This window comes from Lepus europaeus, chromosome 14 (assembly GCF_033115175.1).
Source record: "Lepus europaeus isolate LE1 chromosome 14, mLepTim1.pri, whole genome shotgun sequence".
Lineage (NCBI taxonomy): Eukaryota > Metazoa > Chordata > Mammalia > Lagomorpha > Leporidae > Lepus > Lepus europaeus.
The window spans coordinates 25,515,150-25,532,195 of record NC_084840.1 but is presented as its reverse complement, the minus strand read 5'-3'; the positions used below and the strand labels follow the sequence as shown (position 1 = coordinate 25,532,195).

The following is a 17,046-nucleotide window of genomic DNA, read 5'->3' as shown; positions in this document are numbered from 1 at the left end:
GGCAGAACTTCCAGTGGAGCAGGTGCTGGAACTGAATGCCGAGTAGGGACAGAGGTGTCAGGGGAGGGGGAAGGAGCACTCCGACCTCTCAGCCCGGCACCAGGAAAGATGCAGGGCTCCCTGGAGCAAGTGCAGCCTCTGCCTGTGCCTACGGAAGGGAAGGTAGACAGGGCAGAAGGCGACTGGTCCTGCGGTCCGATGAGCTTGGAGCTCAGCAGAGGGAGTGGGAACTGACTGGGTGTGCTTTCACACACACTGTGATTGCTTCTTAGTGTTGCTTTAGGTGTTAATTTCTTCAAGTGTGCCATCAAAAATTATAATATTCAAGAGGTACCAGCACACACACATGCACATTTAACATGACAGGCATCTCCCCGTTCCTTTTTCTCATCAGGTGGCTGCCAAGCCTTTCACATCTCTCACCTCTAACGAGTATCATCTGGTTTCTTTTGATCTGAGCTGCAGAACAGGGGAGCTCATTAAAATCCGAGAAATTTTATTACCTCTTCGTGATTGTTTGACTATTCTTTTCCTTATCTGCCTTTCATAAGCAGGATTACGAGGCTGCTTGATGGGTTTTTAATATTGTCATGAAAATCTCCCCTTGGACGTGTTTGTGCGCGATGGATCACACAGCCGTGAAGAGCCTTATTTGGATGAAGTCAGCACATGCCAAAACCAGTGTTGTTCGGCACTGAAGACATTTCGGAGGCAAGCCCGCTTCAACCTGCTATCCCCTTGCAATAGGACAAATGGCCGCTAGACGGAGCCAGGGTTTCAGAAATCAAGCCCTCAGCCGGGTGAGGGATGTGATGGGTGGAACGCTGTCTCCTGGAAGAAGTCATTACTTTCCTTTGGAAGCCTTATCTAAGTCTCTGCTAACAGCAGTCATCTGTTTACTTTGTGTCTACATGAGACCAGACAAAGGGTGATATTTGCAATGGATTTAGTCCCTCGGCTACAATGTCTGACCTTGGTGTAGCACTCCATTGTCTACCTAGTAATCTCCCTGCATCTTCACAGCAAGGCTGGGAGGCTGCGGGGCTGTTAGTCCTTCTGTTGTTGAGATTCACCAGCTGAGGCAGAGTGTCTGCAGGACATCAGGATGTGTCAGGATGGTTAACCCAGACAGCTGGGGTCCAGGATCACGGTTCTGCTTCTTACATGTTTGTGTACACAGTTGGGCCAGTCTGAAGCTGGCCCTCATTCCCTCTGGGCGGCATCCACTTAGTCTCCTGCCCCACCCCCCGGTCAAACAGAGCGAAAAGGCAGGTACAGCGTCTGTGTGGATAGAAAGCCACCAAAATTAGTGAACGCATGAGGGTCAGCTTAGCTCTCACTGGGAAATCCTGGGTGTGTGAGTCTGCTAGCTGGGGGCGAGTGAGGAGACCAGCACCTGTCCAGCAAGGCCACAGCTGACATTCATTTAATCCTGCCTGTGATTCGTGAAGCTGAGCCTCGGGGCATCTGCTTCAGAGTCAAGTTCATCGCCTGGAAGTTTGTGAGGCAGTTTATTCCTATGGTTGTCACAGTCGGGGCTTCAGCCATGAACTTCTGTGTCTATACACAGACACTGTCTTGGCCTGTTGGTAGCTATTTGCTGGCTAAGGGTGGGAACCAGGCCAGTGAGGAAACTTGTCCAACTCCAGGACCTGCACCTGTGCCTATGGGGAAAGCCATCCCGCCGCCTCTGCTGGGGGTGAGCCTGTGGGTCCCTCTGCCAGTCTGCCCACCTCCTCTTCTGTTCTTTTCTCAGTTGGAAAGCACTTAGTTCTAGAAGTCAGCTCAGTGGTTAGGACATATGTAACTTTGGCTGAAGAACCCGTAAAATCAGAAGACAAGCACATTGGATTTTGCTGCCAATTAATTTTTTTTTGTAAGAATTAGCAAACTGAGTGGAGAGGCCAGTACTCTTGTTCCCGCACAGAACTTACTCCCTTGGCAGGGGGAACTCCTGGGGCCAAGTCTGCGCTCTTAGAAGGCAAGTTCACCGACTCCGGGTAAAACACCGGCCTCAGACCGGGCCCGCGCTGGCTCCTCGGGCTTTCGAACCCTGCGGCCGGCGGTGAGGTGTCCCTGGGGCCGCAGCGTTGAAACCGAGCACAGGACGAGGGTGACATCAGCAGGTCCTTCCCCCGTCCCCTCCCCCGCCCCACCCGAGCCTCGCGGTGACCTTGCCCGGGGCGCCCACCGAGCGCTCTCCACCCGGCTCGGGGCCCACGGCGAGCGCGGTTCCCGCCTGCGCCCAGAGGGTGCCGCTGCGGCCCCAGCCTTGCGTCCCTCGGCCGCCCGCCGCCTCCCGGCAGCTGCGGGAGCCCCCCGCTCGCTCTCCCGCAGGCCGGCGAGGAGGGGGGGGACACGCGCCCGGTAGGGGGCGCCGCCGGCCCGGGCGCCGCGGCTCCCTCCGCCCACCCGGAGGCGGCTGCGGCGAGCCGAGCCCCGCGCGAGTGCACTGCGAGGCGGGCCGCGGGGAGGGAGGCGCGAGGGGCAGCCGGAGGCAGCCGCCGCCCGCGCCCGCCCGGGTCCCCGCGGGGCGCATGGGGCGCTTGGAGCCGGGATCGCGCGCGGGCCCCGCGCCCAGCTTCCTGCTGCCCTGAGAAGCCGCGCCGGGACGCCCCCAGCCCCGAGCTGCCGGGAGGATGACCATGGCCGGGGGCCGGAGGGGACTGGTGGCCCCGCAAAACACGTTTCTGGAGAACATTGTCCGGCGCTCCAATGGTAAGGGGTGCATTCGATTTCGCTCGCCCGGGCTTTTGGTGTCCGCGCCTTTATTCCAGCCGCACCCAGCCGCTCCGGGCTCGCAGATGCGGCACAGCCCGAGGGTCGGCTGCGAGCCGCGGCGCGGGCGCCCCGGGGGGCTGCTCCGGGGGGGGGGGGCTGGGGAAGGTGGGCAGCGCGGGGCGGGGTATGCGGGGCCCCAGCCCGCGAGGAGCGCTCTCCTGGGGACGCCCCGCGGGCCTCCCCCGCACGCTCTCGGTCTCACCTTCAAAGAGAGCGTGGCCGCTGATGAGCAAAGTCCCGGGAAAAGTGACGAGGAGCCGGGCGCGGTGGCGCGCTCCCCAGCGGTCCTGCCCCCCGCTCCTCTGCGGAGGTTCCAGGGCTCCCGGGGCGTTCTCGGGGCGCCGTCTCTGCCCCCCCCCCCCCGCTGTGTGTGTGTGTGTGTGTTGGGGGCGGCCGCAGGAGACCCGCAACTCTCGTCGCACGCTGGCGGCTGCCTCCACTTTGCTGGCCTGCGGCTGGCGCGTCCGCGGTGCGGGGACGTGGGAGACCTAGGGGCACGCTGTGGGCTGGGCTGCCCGTTGCCATCTTTTTACCTGTCCAGCCACCCCCTTGGAGGTTAAGCCGGGGCTCGCGAGGGGCAGGTGCTTTTTCGGGACTCAGGTGGGCAGGGAGGGTGCAGAGCGCTAGGTTGAGTGGCCACAGGCACAAACCTGACCGTATTTCTTCTCTTGCACACCTGTGCTTTATGGCACGCTGAAGTCTCGCTCACCTATCAATTCGCAAACTCGCCAAGCCTGTCTACCCCGATCCATTCCTCGATAAAAATCTCCGCACTCGTCTGTGCCCGTGGCCTTAAGATGGGCAGCAGCATGGAGCTCCTTGGGGCGAGGGTCCCGGGGGCAGGGGCGGAAGGGGACAACTTCAGACGCCCCCGGGACCCCGCGCCGAAGTCCTCGCAGAGCCCACGGAGTCCCGGCCGCTGGACGGTGCCGCATCCACCTGTTCCCCGCACCGCCGCAGTGGAGGGAGCCGGGTCCTGCGCGCGCCCTGCGGGCGGCTGGACTCCCCTCGCTCGGAGACAGGTGCAGATCTTCCGCCAGGAGGGCGTGAGGAGCGCACGCAGGAAATGGGTTTCAAACATCATGGTTCTGGATCCTTAAGGAACTTGTGTTAAGCAAACAAGCAAACAAAAAACCAACAATGAGCGTCCGACTGGATTTAGTTAGGGACTCAGAGGAAGAGCGGGAACGGTAACTTAAGCTGCAGAGAAATACTCTAAGCCGCGATTCGAATTTATCTTAGAAAGACGCCGCAGCAAACAGTCAGGTACTGTCTAGGTGCTCTGGGAACCCGCGTTTCTTCATCGTGTGCTCAGAAGAAGAGTTAGCGAGAGTGTTGCTGGTCCATCCTGGTTGCCTTCAACGTGTTCCTTAGTCCGAGGGACTCTGGCGGCTCTTGGAGCAAGGGCACAGCCGCTACCTAGGGGTGCAAGGTGGGCGATGGCTACCGAGGGAGCAGCCACAGTGAGCTCCGCCGGGGGAAAGCGGCAGGTGTACATGGCTTTTAAAACAAAACCTGATGTAATGGTTAGGGTGCTGCTACTGCTGAAGCTGTGGCTTCCTTAGGCCATGTGGAGGCGGGCTTGGAGATCTGGGGACGCTGGTGTCGGTGATATGAACTTGCCATGTTCTGGTGAGAGACACTCTGTGTTGAACGCGTGCTGTGTAGGTTTTTGAGTGGGGGAAGCAGGCAGACTTTTCTGTGTGGCAGTCACAGGGCTCGTGGGCTTTGCAGGAGGGCCGTGCGAATCGTGGGGCTGAAGAGGCAGAACACCTAGTTTAGTGGATCTTCTTCCAGCCAATTCTACACAGAACATCAATAGAATAAGTCGCTGGGAGTATTTTTAGCGTTGGCATTTTCATTTTAGAACCAGTTCTCACGTCTTGATTTCAATTATCCAACCAACCAGACAACATCAACAACAAAAATGAAACATCTTAGGAGCACTGATCAACTTTTTTTTTTTTTAATCATCAATCATTTCAGAAGAAACATTTTAATCTTGAAATGTGGGTTTTAAGTTTTTAGTGATCCTTTTCATAATATTTCCTGAACACTAATGGAAAAAACAATAAAGTGAACTCTTAGAACGATTACAGTGTCTGCATGCATTATATTATTGTCCTGTGATGGGAAAAGTCTATTTAAAAATATCGATTGACTCTTCCTAAAATCTACCAGCGTATTTTTAGACATTACAGTGTTTTAATAGCACTTTATCTTTAAATAGAAATACTTTATGATCATTTTATTAGCTATTTTCTCCCAGCGGGCCCGTGTGGTATTTTACAAATCAGAAAGCCAAGTTCTAGGAGTATGAAGACTACCCGAAGTGGCAGAGCTGACAGCACCAGGGCTGGTGTTCTTGCGGGGATGTGGTCCATCCTTCTCGTGGCATTGTTAGTCCAGCCCTCATGACTGACTCTGTGAAACTATTTTCATTGTTCTTTTTTTCTTTTTAAAAATTTATGTATTTATTTGAAAGAGTTACACAGAGAGAGGAGGAGAAGCAGAGAGAGAGAGGTCTTCCATCTGCTGGTTCATTCCCCACTTGGCTGCAATGGCTGGAGCTGCGCCGATCCGAAGCCAGGAGCTTCTTCCAGGCCTGCCACATGGGTGCAGGGGCCCAAGCACCTGAGCCATCTTCTACTGCTATCCCAGGCCATAGCAGAGAGCTGGATCGGAAGTGGAGCAGCCGGGACTCGAACTGGCACCCATATGGGATGCTGGCACTGCAGGCTGCGGCTTTACCAGTACATCGCAGTGCTGGCCCCTTCATCATTCTTAAAAAAAGAGAAAAACACCACTCACATTGTATGCTAGTGGATAACAGAACCGGCCTGGCATCAGGTACTTCAATACCTGGTGTCCTCACTACTCCAGGACTGTAGACACTGTCATTTACCTCACCTTTCTCATCAGTGTGTGTAGAAGGAACTTGATGCAAGTGACTTTCCTCAAATGTTTGAGGGCAGAGCAGCCCCGAGCTCCTTGACTCCAGTGTCACATTTTTTATGGTGCACCACGCAGCAACATTCCTCGTATTAGCATTATTTTCTCTCAAGAAGCATAATTTCCCAGCGGAGATGAAATAAAATGTTCTAACAACAAGAACAACATCCATTTTGGCTAACAGCCACACTGCCACATCCAAGCAGGCTCACAGGGCATAGGAGAGGCTGATTCTATTTCAAGGAAGTGCAGTCTTTCCACCTCTGTAAGTGGTTTAGCCACAGCCACAGGCAGGATGACGGGCATTTAACATCTGTGTGCCCTGCTAGGAAGTCCAAGTCACTTTTCCAAGAGGGTCACTTTTGCTTCCCATAAGTCAGCAGAGGAGATGCAGGGGTGCCGTTTTATGTAGTAGTATTATTTTACTCATAAATGTATTTGAAATGAAGAGAGAGAGAGAGAGAGAGAGAATCTTCTATCTGCTAGTTTATTCCCCAGACACCCACAACAGCTGCAGTTGGGCCAGGTTGAAGCCAGGGGCCAGGAACTCAGTCTGGGTCTCCCAGGTGGGTGGCAGGGACCCAAGTACTTAAGCTGTCACTTGCTTCTTCCCAGGGTGCACATTGGCAGGAAGCTGGAATCAAAGCAGAAGTGGGACTCAAACCCAAGCACTCCAATGCGGGATGTTGGTGTTCCAAGTGGCATCTTAACCGTTCTGCCAAATGCCTGTCCTGTGTTTTCCATTTTAGAATTTAAGGAACTAACAATCCAATGGTTAACTGGTTTGCCTATAGTTAGTAAGAGGTAGAGGTAGAAAAAGACAGAGGCAGATCAAGGACTTGTGAGGGGTTGGTATTGGTTTATTCATTCAACAAACATTGGGATATAGCAGAAAACTAGACCGCCTCCTTCCCTGTAGGAAGTTATATTCCGGTGAATCTTGGTTCATGGCTGCACCCTGAGGGAGGGCAGCAACTGATATTTTGCTTACTGAAAAGTGTTGTTGAGGAGTTACTGGCGTTGTTGGCACTAAAACCTAGTTTAACTTTCTTTGGTACATGTGGATAACATTTGAAGGAGCGGTTTGGTAATCATCTGTCTCTTGGGTGCACGTTAAGTGGTCAGCAGAAAGAATTAATGCCCCAGATCTGATCTGAGTTTTGCTTGTGGTCCTGTCACTGATCATTTTAAGTCCTATTGCCTTTGCTGTCGCATAGACAGAGCCAGCCCGTCTCTCTTTATACTCACGGTTGGAAAGCGTTGTCGCAGAATATATTTTGATGGCTGCTCCAATCTGCAGGCCCTCATCAGAATGCTCACTGAAGTAAATAGGGGATCTGCCTCAGCGAGGCTGGCAGACCTGGGTGCCAGGAAAACACAAAAATATTACTCCAAGTGGTCTCGCTCGAGGCAGACATATGTCTCAGTGTACGGGAACCTATAGCAAACACTTGTGGGTGCCAGTAAGGATCCATGCACACTAGCAGGAGAGACACGTGGCACATTTGGGTACGGATTTATGTACATGCATAATCTGCAGATTGCTAAGTCAGCTGTGTTTTTGTGTCGTGTTAAGTTGGTTCAGGTTGTTGATGTAATTAGGTAGCACACTGGATGAGAGCCGCGGGTAATGTGTCTCATCAGGGATGTGTTGAGCCCCGGTCCTGTTTATGAAACACAGAGCTGGTTCAGATCCTCTGTGACTCTGGAATGGGAGTGGGTGCTAATCTGGATTACTGCCGGCTTAGCAGACCCACAGGTTCTGAGATAACCTTCAGCCAGGGCCCCACTGTCTTTCTCTGAAAGCGGTAGTGAGCTGAATCTATTGACGGCTGGTAGCCGGGGCCTTGAGAGCAGGAAGCCTTGCGATTGCATGGAAGGCAACATGACTTCTGAACCCATGGCTATTGTGAAATTAATCTGTTGAAATCACCTATCAAGCAAAAGGAGAGTTGCTTTGAGGATCGTTGTGGGATGAGCCAGAGGCCTTGCTTTAGCGCAGGATTCTTCTCTTACACTTGGACGCCATTCAGCATTGGTTCCCTGAGCATTATCCTGGAGCTCCTCCGGCTTCCCTCTCCTTTAATTTTGGTTAGTTAATGGCCTGTGAATACGTTTAAAACCCAATTCAACTATTTATACAGAGGAACCCCGTTCCCTAAAACAGGTGTTTGCTTTATACCTTTAAGACATTGAGAGCAGGTTCCCCTCTTAGTGGCCACATCTGTAACTGGTGAGACAGTGAAGCAGAGTAACAGAATCTTGTGCTGGAAGGGAAGGTCTCCACAATTCCCCATGACGGGGTCCCGCCCGCTGGTTGTGAGCTGCACGCCCGGCTAGCTTCAGTGGTGAGCACTGTCTTACAATTGACTCCAGCTATGCGCCCGTTCCCTTCTCTCTGCTCTCCTCCCCACCCCTCTTCCTTCTTTTTTATTGCTGTTCTTTGATCTCATCCAATCTGTCCTCTGGTATCCGCTGCTCATTTGAGACCTGCCCTATGGAGCAAAACCCCCCTAGCCTAGTGCTTTTTCCTGCTGTGAGTGATTTCTCCCAGGAACTTAATAATGAATAATGTTGTCTTGTCTTTCTTCTTCTCCCTTGTTTTTTTAACCTTTTAAATATTATTTAATATCACAAATAGAAAAGCACATAGAACAATTCTGTGCAGCTTAACATTTTTTTAAAAAGATTTATTTATTTATTTGAAAGGCAGAGTTACAGAGAGAGAAGGAGAGGCAGAGAGAGGTCTTCCATACGCTGGTTCACTCCCCAAATGGCTGCAATGGCTGGAGCTGCAACGATCCAAAGCCAGGAGCCAGGAGCTTCTTCCGGGTCTCCCATGCAGGTGCAGGGGCCCAAGGATTTGGGCCATTTTCCAGTGCTTTCCCAGACCACAGCAGAGAGCTGGATCGGAAGTGGAGCAGCCGGGACTAGAACCGGCGCCCATATGGGATGCCGGCACTGCGGGAGGCGGCTTTATCCACTATGCCACAGTGCCGGTCCCTTCTGTAAAGCAAACACCATGTCATCACCATCTACATCAAGAATTATGACCTTGACAGCCCTTCACAGCCCCCGTGGGACCCTTCCTCGTCCCAACACCCTTACTCCCCTCCTAAAGGGAGCCATCTCCTGCTTACGAGGTGGTCCCTTTCCTGCTTTTCTTCCTCATTTTGCACCTTATTTTGCATTCCTGACTGCTGCAGTTTGTATTTGCCATTCTGGAGCTTAGGTACCTGGGACCCGCTATTCCTTTGTGAGACGGTGACTCCTGGATGTTGCTGCGTGTACTATAGATATCTCATTTTCCCCTGCCGTGTAGTACTTCATGGTGTGGCCATCCCGCACATTTTAGTTATTCATTCTGATGGCCACAAACAGCTGTTTGCAGTTCTGTGCTTCTAGTGCTGCTGCCATCACTCTCGCACCTGCCCTTTGGCCAGGTGGGCACCCATTTCTCCCGGGTGCACGCACACCTAGCAGGCTCATACTTCCCTGTGGTAGAGGCTGCTGAACAGTTTGCCAAAAGATTTGTTGCAACTTATGCTCCCACCAGCAGTGGATGAGAATTCTCATCACTTTTCATCCTTGCCAATGTTTTGCATTTTTTTTTTTTAGATTGTGACGTTCCCCAAGCAATCTAGTAAGTAATAAAACAGGGTCATTTAGGGTTATGTTAGTTGTAAGCACATGATCAAAATGAAATGAAAACAAAACTTGCTCTTGTCCTCTGGGAGGCCTCAGCATCTACTGTATTTTTAATGTTCTGACTGTGTGAGCTCCGTAACACATGATCGTAAATGACGCGGAAGGCTCGCACTATTGAATTATGTACAAAGGGTACATGCAGGGCTCGAGCTTGTTTTTTTCTCTTTGTTTTTTGTTTTTGGTGTGTGTGTCTGTGTGTTCAGCAGATTCATTCTCTTAGACTGAGGAGCAATAAACCCTGGAGACAAAGATTATGTAAAAGTTCAAGCTGGAAGGTAAAAGGAACTAGGGAGTGAATGATTTATATGTGTTTCAGTGAAAGGAATAAAATGATAGGAGGAAGGGTCCAGAGTTAGTGGAGGGATCAAAAACCAAAGGAAGATGACAACATACACAAAGGCTGCTTTCTGGTTCAGTTTCAGAGGCACAGGGGGCGTCCTGTGTGCCCAAGACTGTGTGAGACACTGCGACGGCCAAAAGGAGGGAGGCTTTGGGGATGTTGGGTCTCCTTGAGGAATCCATGAAGAAGGCCAGTGTGCACTGGAAGCCTCTCCCAAGATGTAGGAGATGCTAGATTGCCTCATTACCCCTTGGGAACATCTCACTACAAAGTATTCGTGGATGTGGACGTCCGGATTCCCGAGTGGATTGCAGAAGACTGCAGCCGTACGAAACTTTGTCTGGACATGGTGGAAGCTTCCTTAAGGAAACCCTTTTCCTCTGGGATATCCCATTGCTCTGCCGCCTTTGGCCTGCTGTCCTGGGTTGCTCGGCCACGGTTGGGAGCTTGTAGCGTATCCTGGATGCTGGAATTTGTTCGATGCTCACGTTGTTCTCTATACAAGCTCAGTCTTGCTGGATAGATTGCAACCTGGCCAACTCCAGCATCTCCCCTGTTCTCATGGTTGCTGCTCTGACAGTCAGGCACTCCTGTTAATGAGAGAACCACTTAAAATTCTTCTGATTGAACGTTATATAGAGTGATGCCGATAGTCCGTTAGCTTACTCATTCGAGGATTACTCATTATGTAAATTAAAATAACAATTCTTTTGATTAGCCCTGTGTTGCATAAAACTGATGATCTGAAATTAACTGAGTCAGTCCTGTAATTATTAATGTAGTGATGAACCAGGAGCGCCTCAGAACCCTCATTTCTCCTAGCTTTTTGCAGGTTCTGCAGTGACATCAGGTGCTTCTGTGAAGAAGAGAAATGGCCTCTCATTTTCCTTAAAGCAATGATGTGGGCATCCTGCACTGGTGTTCTCAGTGTGCTGGAGTCAGCATTTGAAAGCTGATACCATATTGGCAAGTTTTACTGACATTTATCTCCTGCTTAGCTTTGGCTTGTATTAAGAATACATTTGGAAAACATCTTGGACTTGAACTTCACAAATTTGAGTGAAAAGCCTGTATTTATTTCAATGAAATGGATTTGTAAGCTTTAGTTTTATTGCGTTGTCTCGCAGCATCATTGGGGCTGGATTGATTAGAGTTCCGTGCTGCTGTCATTAAGACTGTGAGTTCAGCCTCTGCAGGAGCCACTGTTCTGCGTACCTCCCGTTGGCTCTTCTAGAACTACTGCTCATCCCCCTCACCCTCCAGTCTCTTCTGTGTCCTGGGAGGGTGGCCTGAGTGCTCAGAGGTGCCCTCTCCAGGCTCCCTTGCTTTCTGGCTCTCCTACCGCGCCTCCTACCTGAGACAGGAGGAAGAAAGGGGTTGTGGCACTTACTCCCCTGGGTCCCTCTTGTGAGATCCTTGCGGCACTGTTGTTTTCCCCTGGTGAAAGGTTACGTCTCCAGCTTGCTCTCTTTGGGTTTAGAGGCTTCAAGTTGCCAGCTGTCCGGACTGTGGGCTCTGCACTGTGGCTAGAGGTCTCCTTGGGGCTGGAGCCGGCTGCAGCTGGCTGGCACTACCTCTCATGATCTGCATATGCACGTCTTTTCCCCGTTCCTCAAGTTCAGGGACTTCAGCTTGGTGCTTGAATTCTGCCACGCTGGGAATAGTCCCACCTCGGGAGTGGGCATAGGCCACAAGTCAGGGCTCTTTTCCCTCTGGGGAACAGGTTTACCAGTATGCCACTGCCCATATCTCACCCGTGACTTTGTGAATAGTTCTTTTATTGAATGTGCCTCAAATTACCCATTTGAATGTGTCATGTTTTCCTACTGAGAGAGCCAGCCACTCGTTCTCTGGATGAAGTATTCTCTCAGCCTTTTGTCCAGATCGTTGTGAGTTATGGGGGGTGAACTTGGTGGAGGGTGTGTGTGTTCCGTGTTCCTTTCAACATACAGAAGGCATCGGTGTCCTGCCTGATGACGTCAGTGTAGGCCTGCCCTTGCTTTTCAGTTCCCTGCGTTGGTTACCTGTGGGCTTGGTGAAATACCTTCATGTTCATTTCCATCTTTTCAGTTTTGTAATCTCACCAGTCAAGAATGCATAATTTAAAAAAGAGATTTATTTATTTGAAAGGTAGTGTGACAGAGAGGGAGGGAGAGACAGAAAAAAAGAGATTTTCCATCTCCTGGCTCACTTCCCAAATGGCTACAATGGAGCCTGGAACTCCGTCCAGGTCTCCCACATGGATGACAAAGGCATAAGCACTTGGGCCACCATCTGTTATTTTTCCAGGTGTATTAGCATAAAGCTGGATTGGAAGCAGAGCTGCTGGGATTCGAACCAGTGCTTTGATACAGGAAGCCAGCATTGCAAGTGGTGGCTTATCCCACTGTACCACAATGCTGGCTTCAAGAAACAGCATAATTAAGTTGTGAGTTTACCAGAGATATTAGAAGCCAGATAGTACTGATTATAACCATGAGTTATAATTGTTATAATCATGACCTTGTACAAATTAATCAGCCTTTCTCACCTGTGTACCTGACAGTGGGCCAAAGGTTTTACATGCCTCATCTCTAATTTTCACTGTAACTCTATTCTGTAGGTATAATATTTACTTCCATTTTTAAAATATTTGTTTTTATTTAATTGTTTGAAAGTTAGAGTTACATAGAGGGAGGGAGGGAGGGAGAGATCTTCCATCTATCTAGTTCACTCCCCAAATGGCTGCAATGGCCAGGGCTGGGCCAGCTGGAAGCCAGGAGCTTGGAGCTTCTTCTGTGTCTTCCATATGGGTGCAGGGGCGCAAGCAGTTGATCCATCCTCCATTGCTTTCCCCGGTGCATTAGCAGGGAGCTGGACCAGAAGTGGAGCAGCCGGGTCTTGAACTAGTACCCACATGGGATGCCGGTGTCACAGGTGGCGACTTAACCCGCAACACTACAACATGAGTCCATCCTTATTCTCATTTTACAGATATAGAACCCAAGGTTGAAAAAAGTTGTCTTAGATTAAGATTGCTAGTATTGGAGACTCTAGTAAATTGTTAGAAATGTGAACTCTTGGATCTGACTTCATGCATAGTGGGTCAGACATTCTGAAGATGGGCCCTGGTTCGCTGTGTTTTAGTCAGTCCTTAGGTACTTCCGTTGGCCTGTACAGTTGGAGACCCACTGCTGTAGACAGCCCCATTTGTGTCTCCATTGATGAGGTGCATGTGTGGCTGCGGGCGTGGGCAGTGGAGGAGCGTGAATGTGAGTGTGTGAGTAGACCTTGGCTCTGTTAACTTTCGGTCTCCAGTTTTTGCCCCCATCCTGTTCCTGCCTCCTGTAGGAGCCATTGCTTCCAGGTCCTGAGTCTATCTAGGGACTTGCTGGCCCTGTTGGCTCCTTTCTTGGCTGAATCCCTCGAGAATCTTAAAACTGTGGGTTTCTGAAGTGGCCATCAAAGAAGGAGGTCCTTTTCTCTGAAGGGAGGAGAGAACTTCCACTTTGACTATGACCTTGTCTAAATACCGACGGAGTTTGTGGATTCCAAATCTTCCATAGCCTTGGCATCTCATGTCAAGAGCTTCAGGTGATCACTGATATCACACATAAGAGTGTTAATTGTTAAATTAACAACAGGAGTCACTGTGCACTTACTCCCCATGCAGGACCTCTGTCCTCAATGAGTTGTATTATGATAATTAACTGTAAAATTAGTTCTCAGTTTTTGTGTGTATGTCCATGTGTATGCAAGTTGTTGAGATCTCTACTTAGTATAGAATTGGTCTTGTGTGTACAAAGTTAATTGAAAATGGATCTTAGTGGAGAATGGGACTGGGAATGGGAGAGGGAGGAGGAGGGGTGGGAGTGTGGGTGGGAGGGCGGTTATGGTGGAAAGAATACCTATATTCCTAAAGTTGTACTTAGGACATCCTTAAAAATTAATTAATTAATTAAACCCCCAAGACTGTGGGTTTCCTCTGGCACACAGCATCCACCTTCTGCCTTTCGGCTTCCGGTAACTGGATGGCTCCTTTCTCTTTGTTGTCCTGACTGTACCCCTCTTAATTTTGCAGCTGTCATTTCAAGAATGAGGAAACAGATGTGCGTGCTCAATCTGCCATTTCAAAATGACACCTGATGCGTTTGAAAGAGGAGGTCCTGGATTCTAGTGGTTCTCCTTCTGTGATGTGACAGTCCATTGCGGCTTTCCTGCCTAGCTAGATCTGTCGGCTGCTGTGCTGCAGCCCCCCGCCCCCCACTGAGGGGTCCCCTTTCCTCTGCAGTTCTCGGCATTTAAAATGCCTCATCTTCTCCAACTGCCCAGCGCCTACCTCTCACTTGTCCCCAGCAATGCCTTCCCTGGGTTTCCTGGTTTCCTTCTCTCTGTATTTCCATGTAGGGGCAGAAAAGGGGGTGATCCCTTCCTTGTCCATCTTAAAGGGTCATGTCCAACACTCCTATACAGAAGACAGGTTAGCCAGAGAAAAGCATAGCAAATTTATTAATGTGTGCATATGCACAGGACTCATGCAAAAACATGGAACTCAAAGAAGAGGCCAGATGGTTGAAGCTTCAATATCCTCCTCATAGAGGAGAGGGAAGTTGGGGAAATGCAGACAATTTCAGAGGGAAAGGAATCCATCTTTAGAGCAATGAACGAACTCAGCAGGCACGCAGTGGCTTGGGATGAAGTTCCTCAGGGCTCTGGGGTGGTGTTTGATTTTTGAACACTGTGATATGAATTTAGTCTTCCTTGGTTAAGGAAATTTCAGGAAGACTTGGAGGTAATTGTGTCCCTCTTTGGTGGACCCAGTCTTTAGGAGAGTAGGGAACTTCAGACAAAGCCTCTCCCTCCATGTAGTAAGAGAAGGAGAATCAGGAAGGATTGAGAGCCAGGGGGGTTGGGGGAAGGTCAGGGAGACCTTGGCTCTGAGACCGTTTGACCAGCTCAGTCTGTTAAAGAGCCCCACTCTGGGGTTCCTTTTCTGAGCCCCAGTATTCCTCTGGCTCTTGGTTTCCATATCTCCCCTGTGTCTCTCATGGAATCTCTCTTGGACTTTCCCCCAGCTCTGGGTCTTTCTCTCGGTCTCTTCCCCCAGGATGCCTGTTCTTCGACTCTGCTTAAGCTCTCATATTCCGTGTTGGCCCATCCTCCCCATGCCTGTCTCCCTCCATGCCTTCACTCTCCTCTCCTTCACCCATCCGTCTTCCCGTCTGTCTCTGCCTCTTGCTGTCTGTATGTCTGTCTCACTGTATGTCCCCCGTCCCCGTGCTGTCTGTCTTCATCCCCACCTTTGTTGTTCCTATACGCCTATCACCATGCATCTGTCCCTGTGCTCTCTGCCTCCCTCCATCTTATCTGTTCCTGTCTCTTTCTGTCCGGTGCTCCCTTCCCATGGCCTTGCAGCTGCTCCTCTGAGCTCCCCATTTTTCTCCCAGGACTGCCTCTCTGCAGTTATGCATCAGCTTAAAGTTGTTTCTCAGCTCTGCAGAGTTGATACAGCCTCAGTGTTTTCCCTTTTGTTCTGGGAAGAGAATCTAATCGGGCCATTTCTGAATATGGGTGGTTTGACCAATAGAACCCTGCTGCTCTGGTCTTTTGTTACAGGACCTGGGAGGGGGAAGCAAGTGGACTGATACGTGGAGTGGGGAGGGTAATCAAGCTGGAGTGGGAAGCTTCCACATGGAAAGGCCTGGCTCCTGCACTTCTGCTGTTCTCGGGACACAGTAGATACTCACTCGGTGTGTGAAACTGAGCCGCTGAGATTCCTCCCATCCACCTGCTGCTACCCTCCATCTGTTCTGAGAAAGCTCAAAACTCACACGGGAGGCAAATGTGAAAGTAGCATAAGAAATGCAATCCCTTTTCAGGTACTGGTTACTATTGCTATGTTATTTACCTTGAACCATTTTTTTTTTTTTTTGAGTTCTGGGAATGATTATTATTTTTTTGTTCAATGGTTGTCTAAGATTTTTTTGTTCAAAGTGTTGATGATATATACAGATGTACATAGGACTATAAAAATGACAATAAAAATCCCTGGGTGATTAATTTATTGAGTCATTTTAAGCAATTGACCACACAAACAAATGTTTCCTAGTAGTAATTCAAGATACTGCTGACTTCATATTTGTTACGTGAAGCTTCATTCAGTAGTCAAGCCTCTATATTTCTAACACATTTTCAAGAATACTCTCATTCCCTTGCATATTGCTTGTGAACCGATCTGTTTATTATTTTAAAATCTTTGGTTGGGTGCTGAATGGAGATGAAGGTCATGCTTTCGAAAGTGTTTACTTAGGGGCAGCTTCCCAGTAAATGAAGTGTTGAAGTTTGCTTTTGAAATTGAAATTTCTCCCCCATTGTAATTTACTGACTTAATCAAAAATGTATTTTTGTAGGATATTAAAATCAGAGACAAAGCAAATAACTATTGAATCTCTTGGGAGCTTAGTTTGTTTTGTGCAAAGATTGGGCCCTTGACAATTTAGAGAAGTCGTTTTCATGTAATTCTATTGTTGAAAACACAAGAGAGCCACAGAATGACTTTGCTGATATTAAGGTCTGGGATGTTTCCCGTCAGTGTGTCTTACCTACCTAGCTTCTTGCTGCTCATTGTGTCTTCTCCATCCTCCCAAATGAGATCACACCCTGACCTTTTTTTTTTTTTTTTTTTAATTTTTGACAGGCAGAGTGGATAGTGATAGAGACAGAGAGAAAGGTCTTCCTTTGCCGTTGGTTCACCCTCCAATGGCCGCCGCGGCCGGCGCGCTGCGGCCGGCACACCGCGCTGATCAGATGGCAGGAGCCAGGTGCTTCTCCTGGTCTCCCATGGCGTGCAGGGCCCAAACACTTGGGCCATCCTCCACTGCACTCCCTGGCCACAGCAGAGAGCTGGCCTGGAAGAGGGGCAACCGGGACAGAATCCGGCACCCCAACCGGGACTAGAACCCGGTGTGCCGGCGCCGCAGGTGGAGGATTAGCCTATTGAGCCGCGGCGCCGGCACACCCTGACCTTTTAAAAACATAATTTCTGGTGTGGATTTTATTTAGGTTCAGCTAAATTGAGCTATTGTTTCTTGGTTTTTGTCTAGTGTTGATATATATATATACTACTTGTCTCATCTAGTTTTTTTTTTTTTTTTTTTTTTTTTTTTTTTTTTTTTTTAAGGCTGTATTTTATTTACTTGAAAGGCAGAGTTTTATATATATATAGAGAGGGAGAGACAGAGAGATCTTCCATCTGCTGGTTTACTCCCCAAATGGCCACAATGACC

General features: G+C 49.8%; 1 protein-coding gene across 2 annotated transcripts in view; it reads left to right on the top strand.

The window, feature by feature from the left end:
• The first annotated feature begins 2,639 nt into the window (after window positions 1-2,639).
• KCNH1 (potassium voltage-gated channel subfamily H member 1) overlaps window positions 2,640-17,046 on the top strand; it is a 377,968-nt gene continuing 363,561 nt past the window's right edge. For both annotated transcript variants that reach the window (XM_062211318.1, XM_062211317.1), the window contains exon 1: window positions 2,640-2,718. In XM_062211318.1, the coding sequence (XP_062067302.1) occupies window positions 2,640-2,718 (79 nt within the window). The remainder of the gene's footprint in view (window positions 2,719-17,046) is intronic.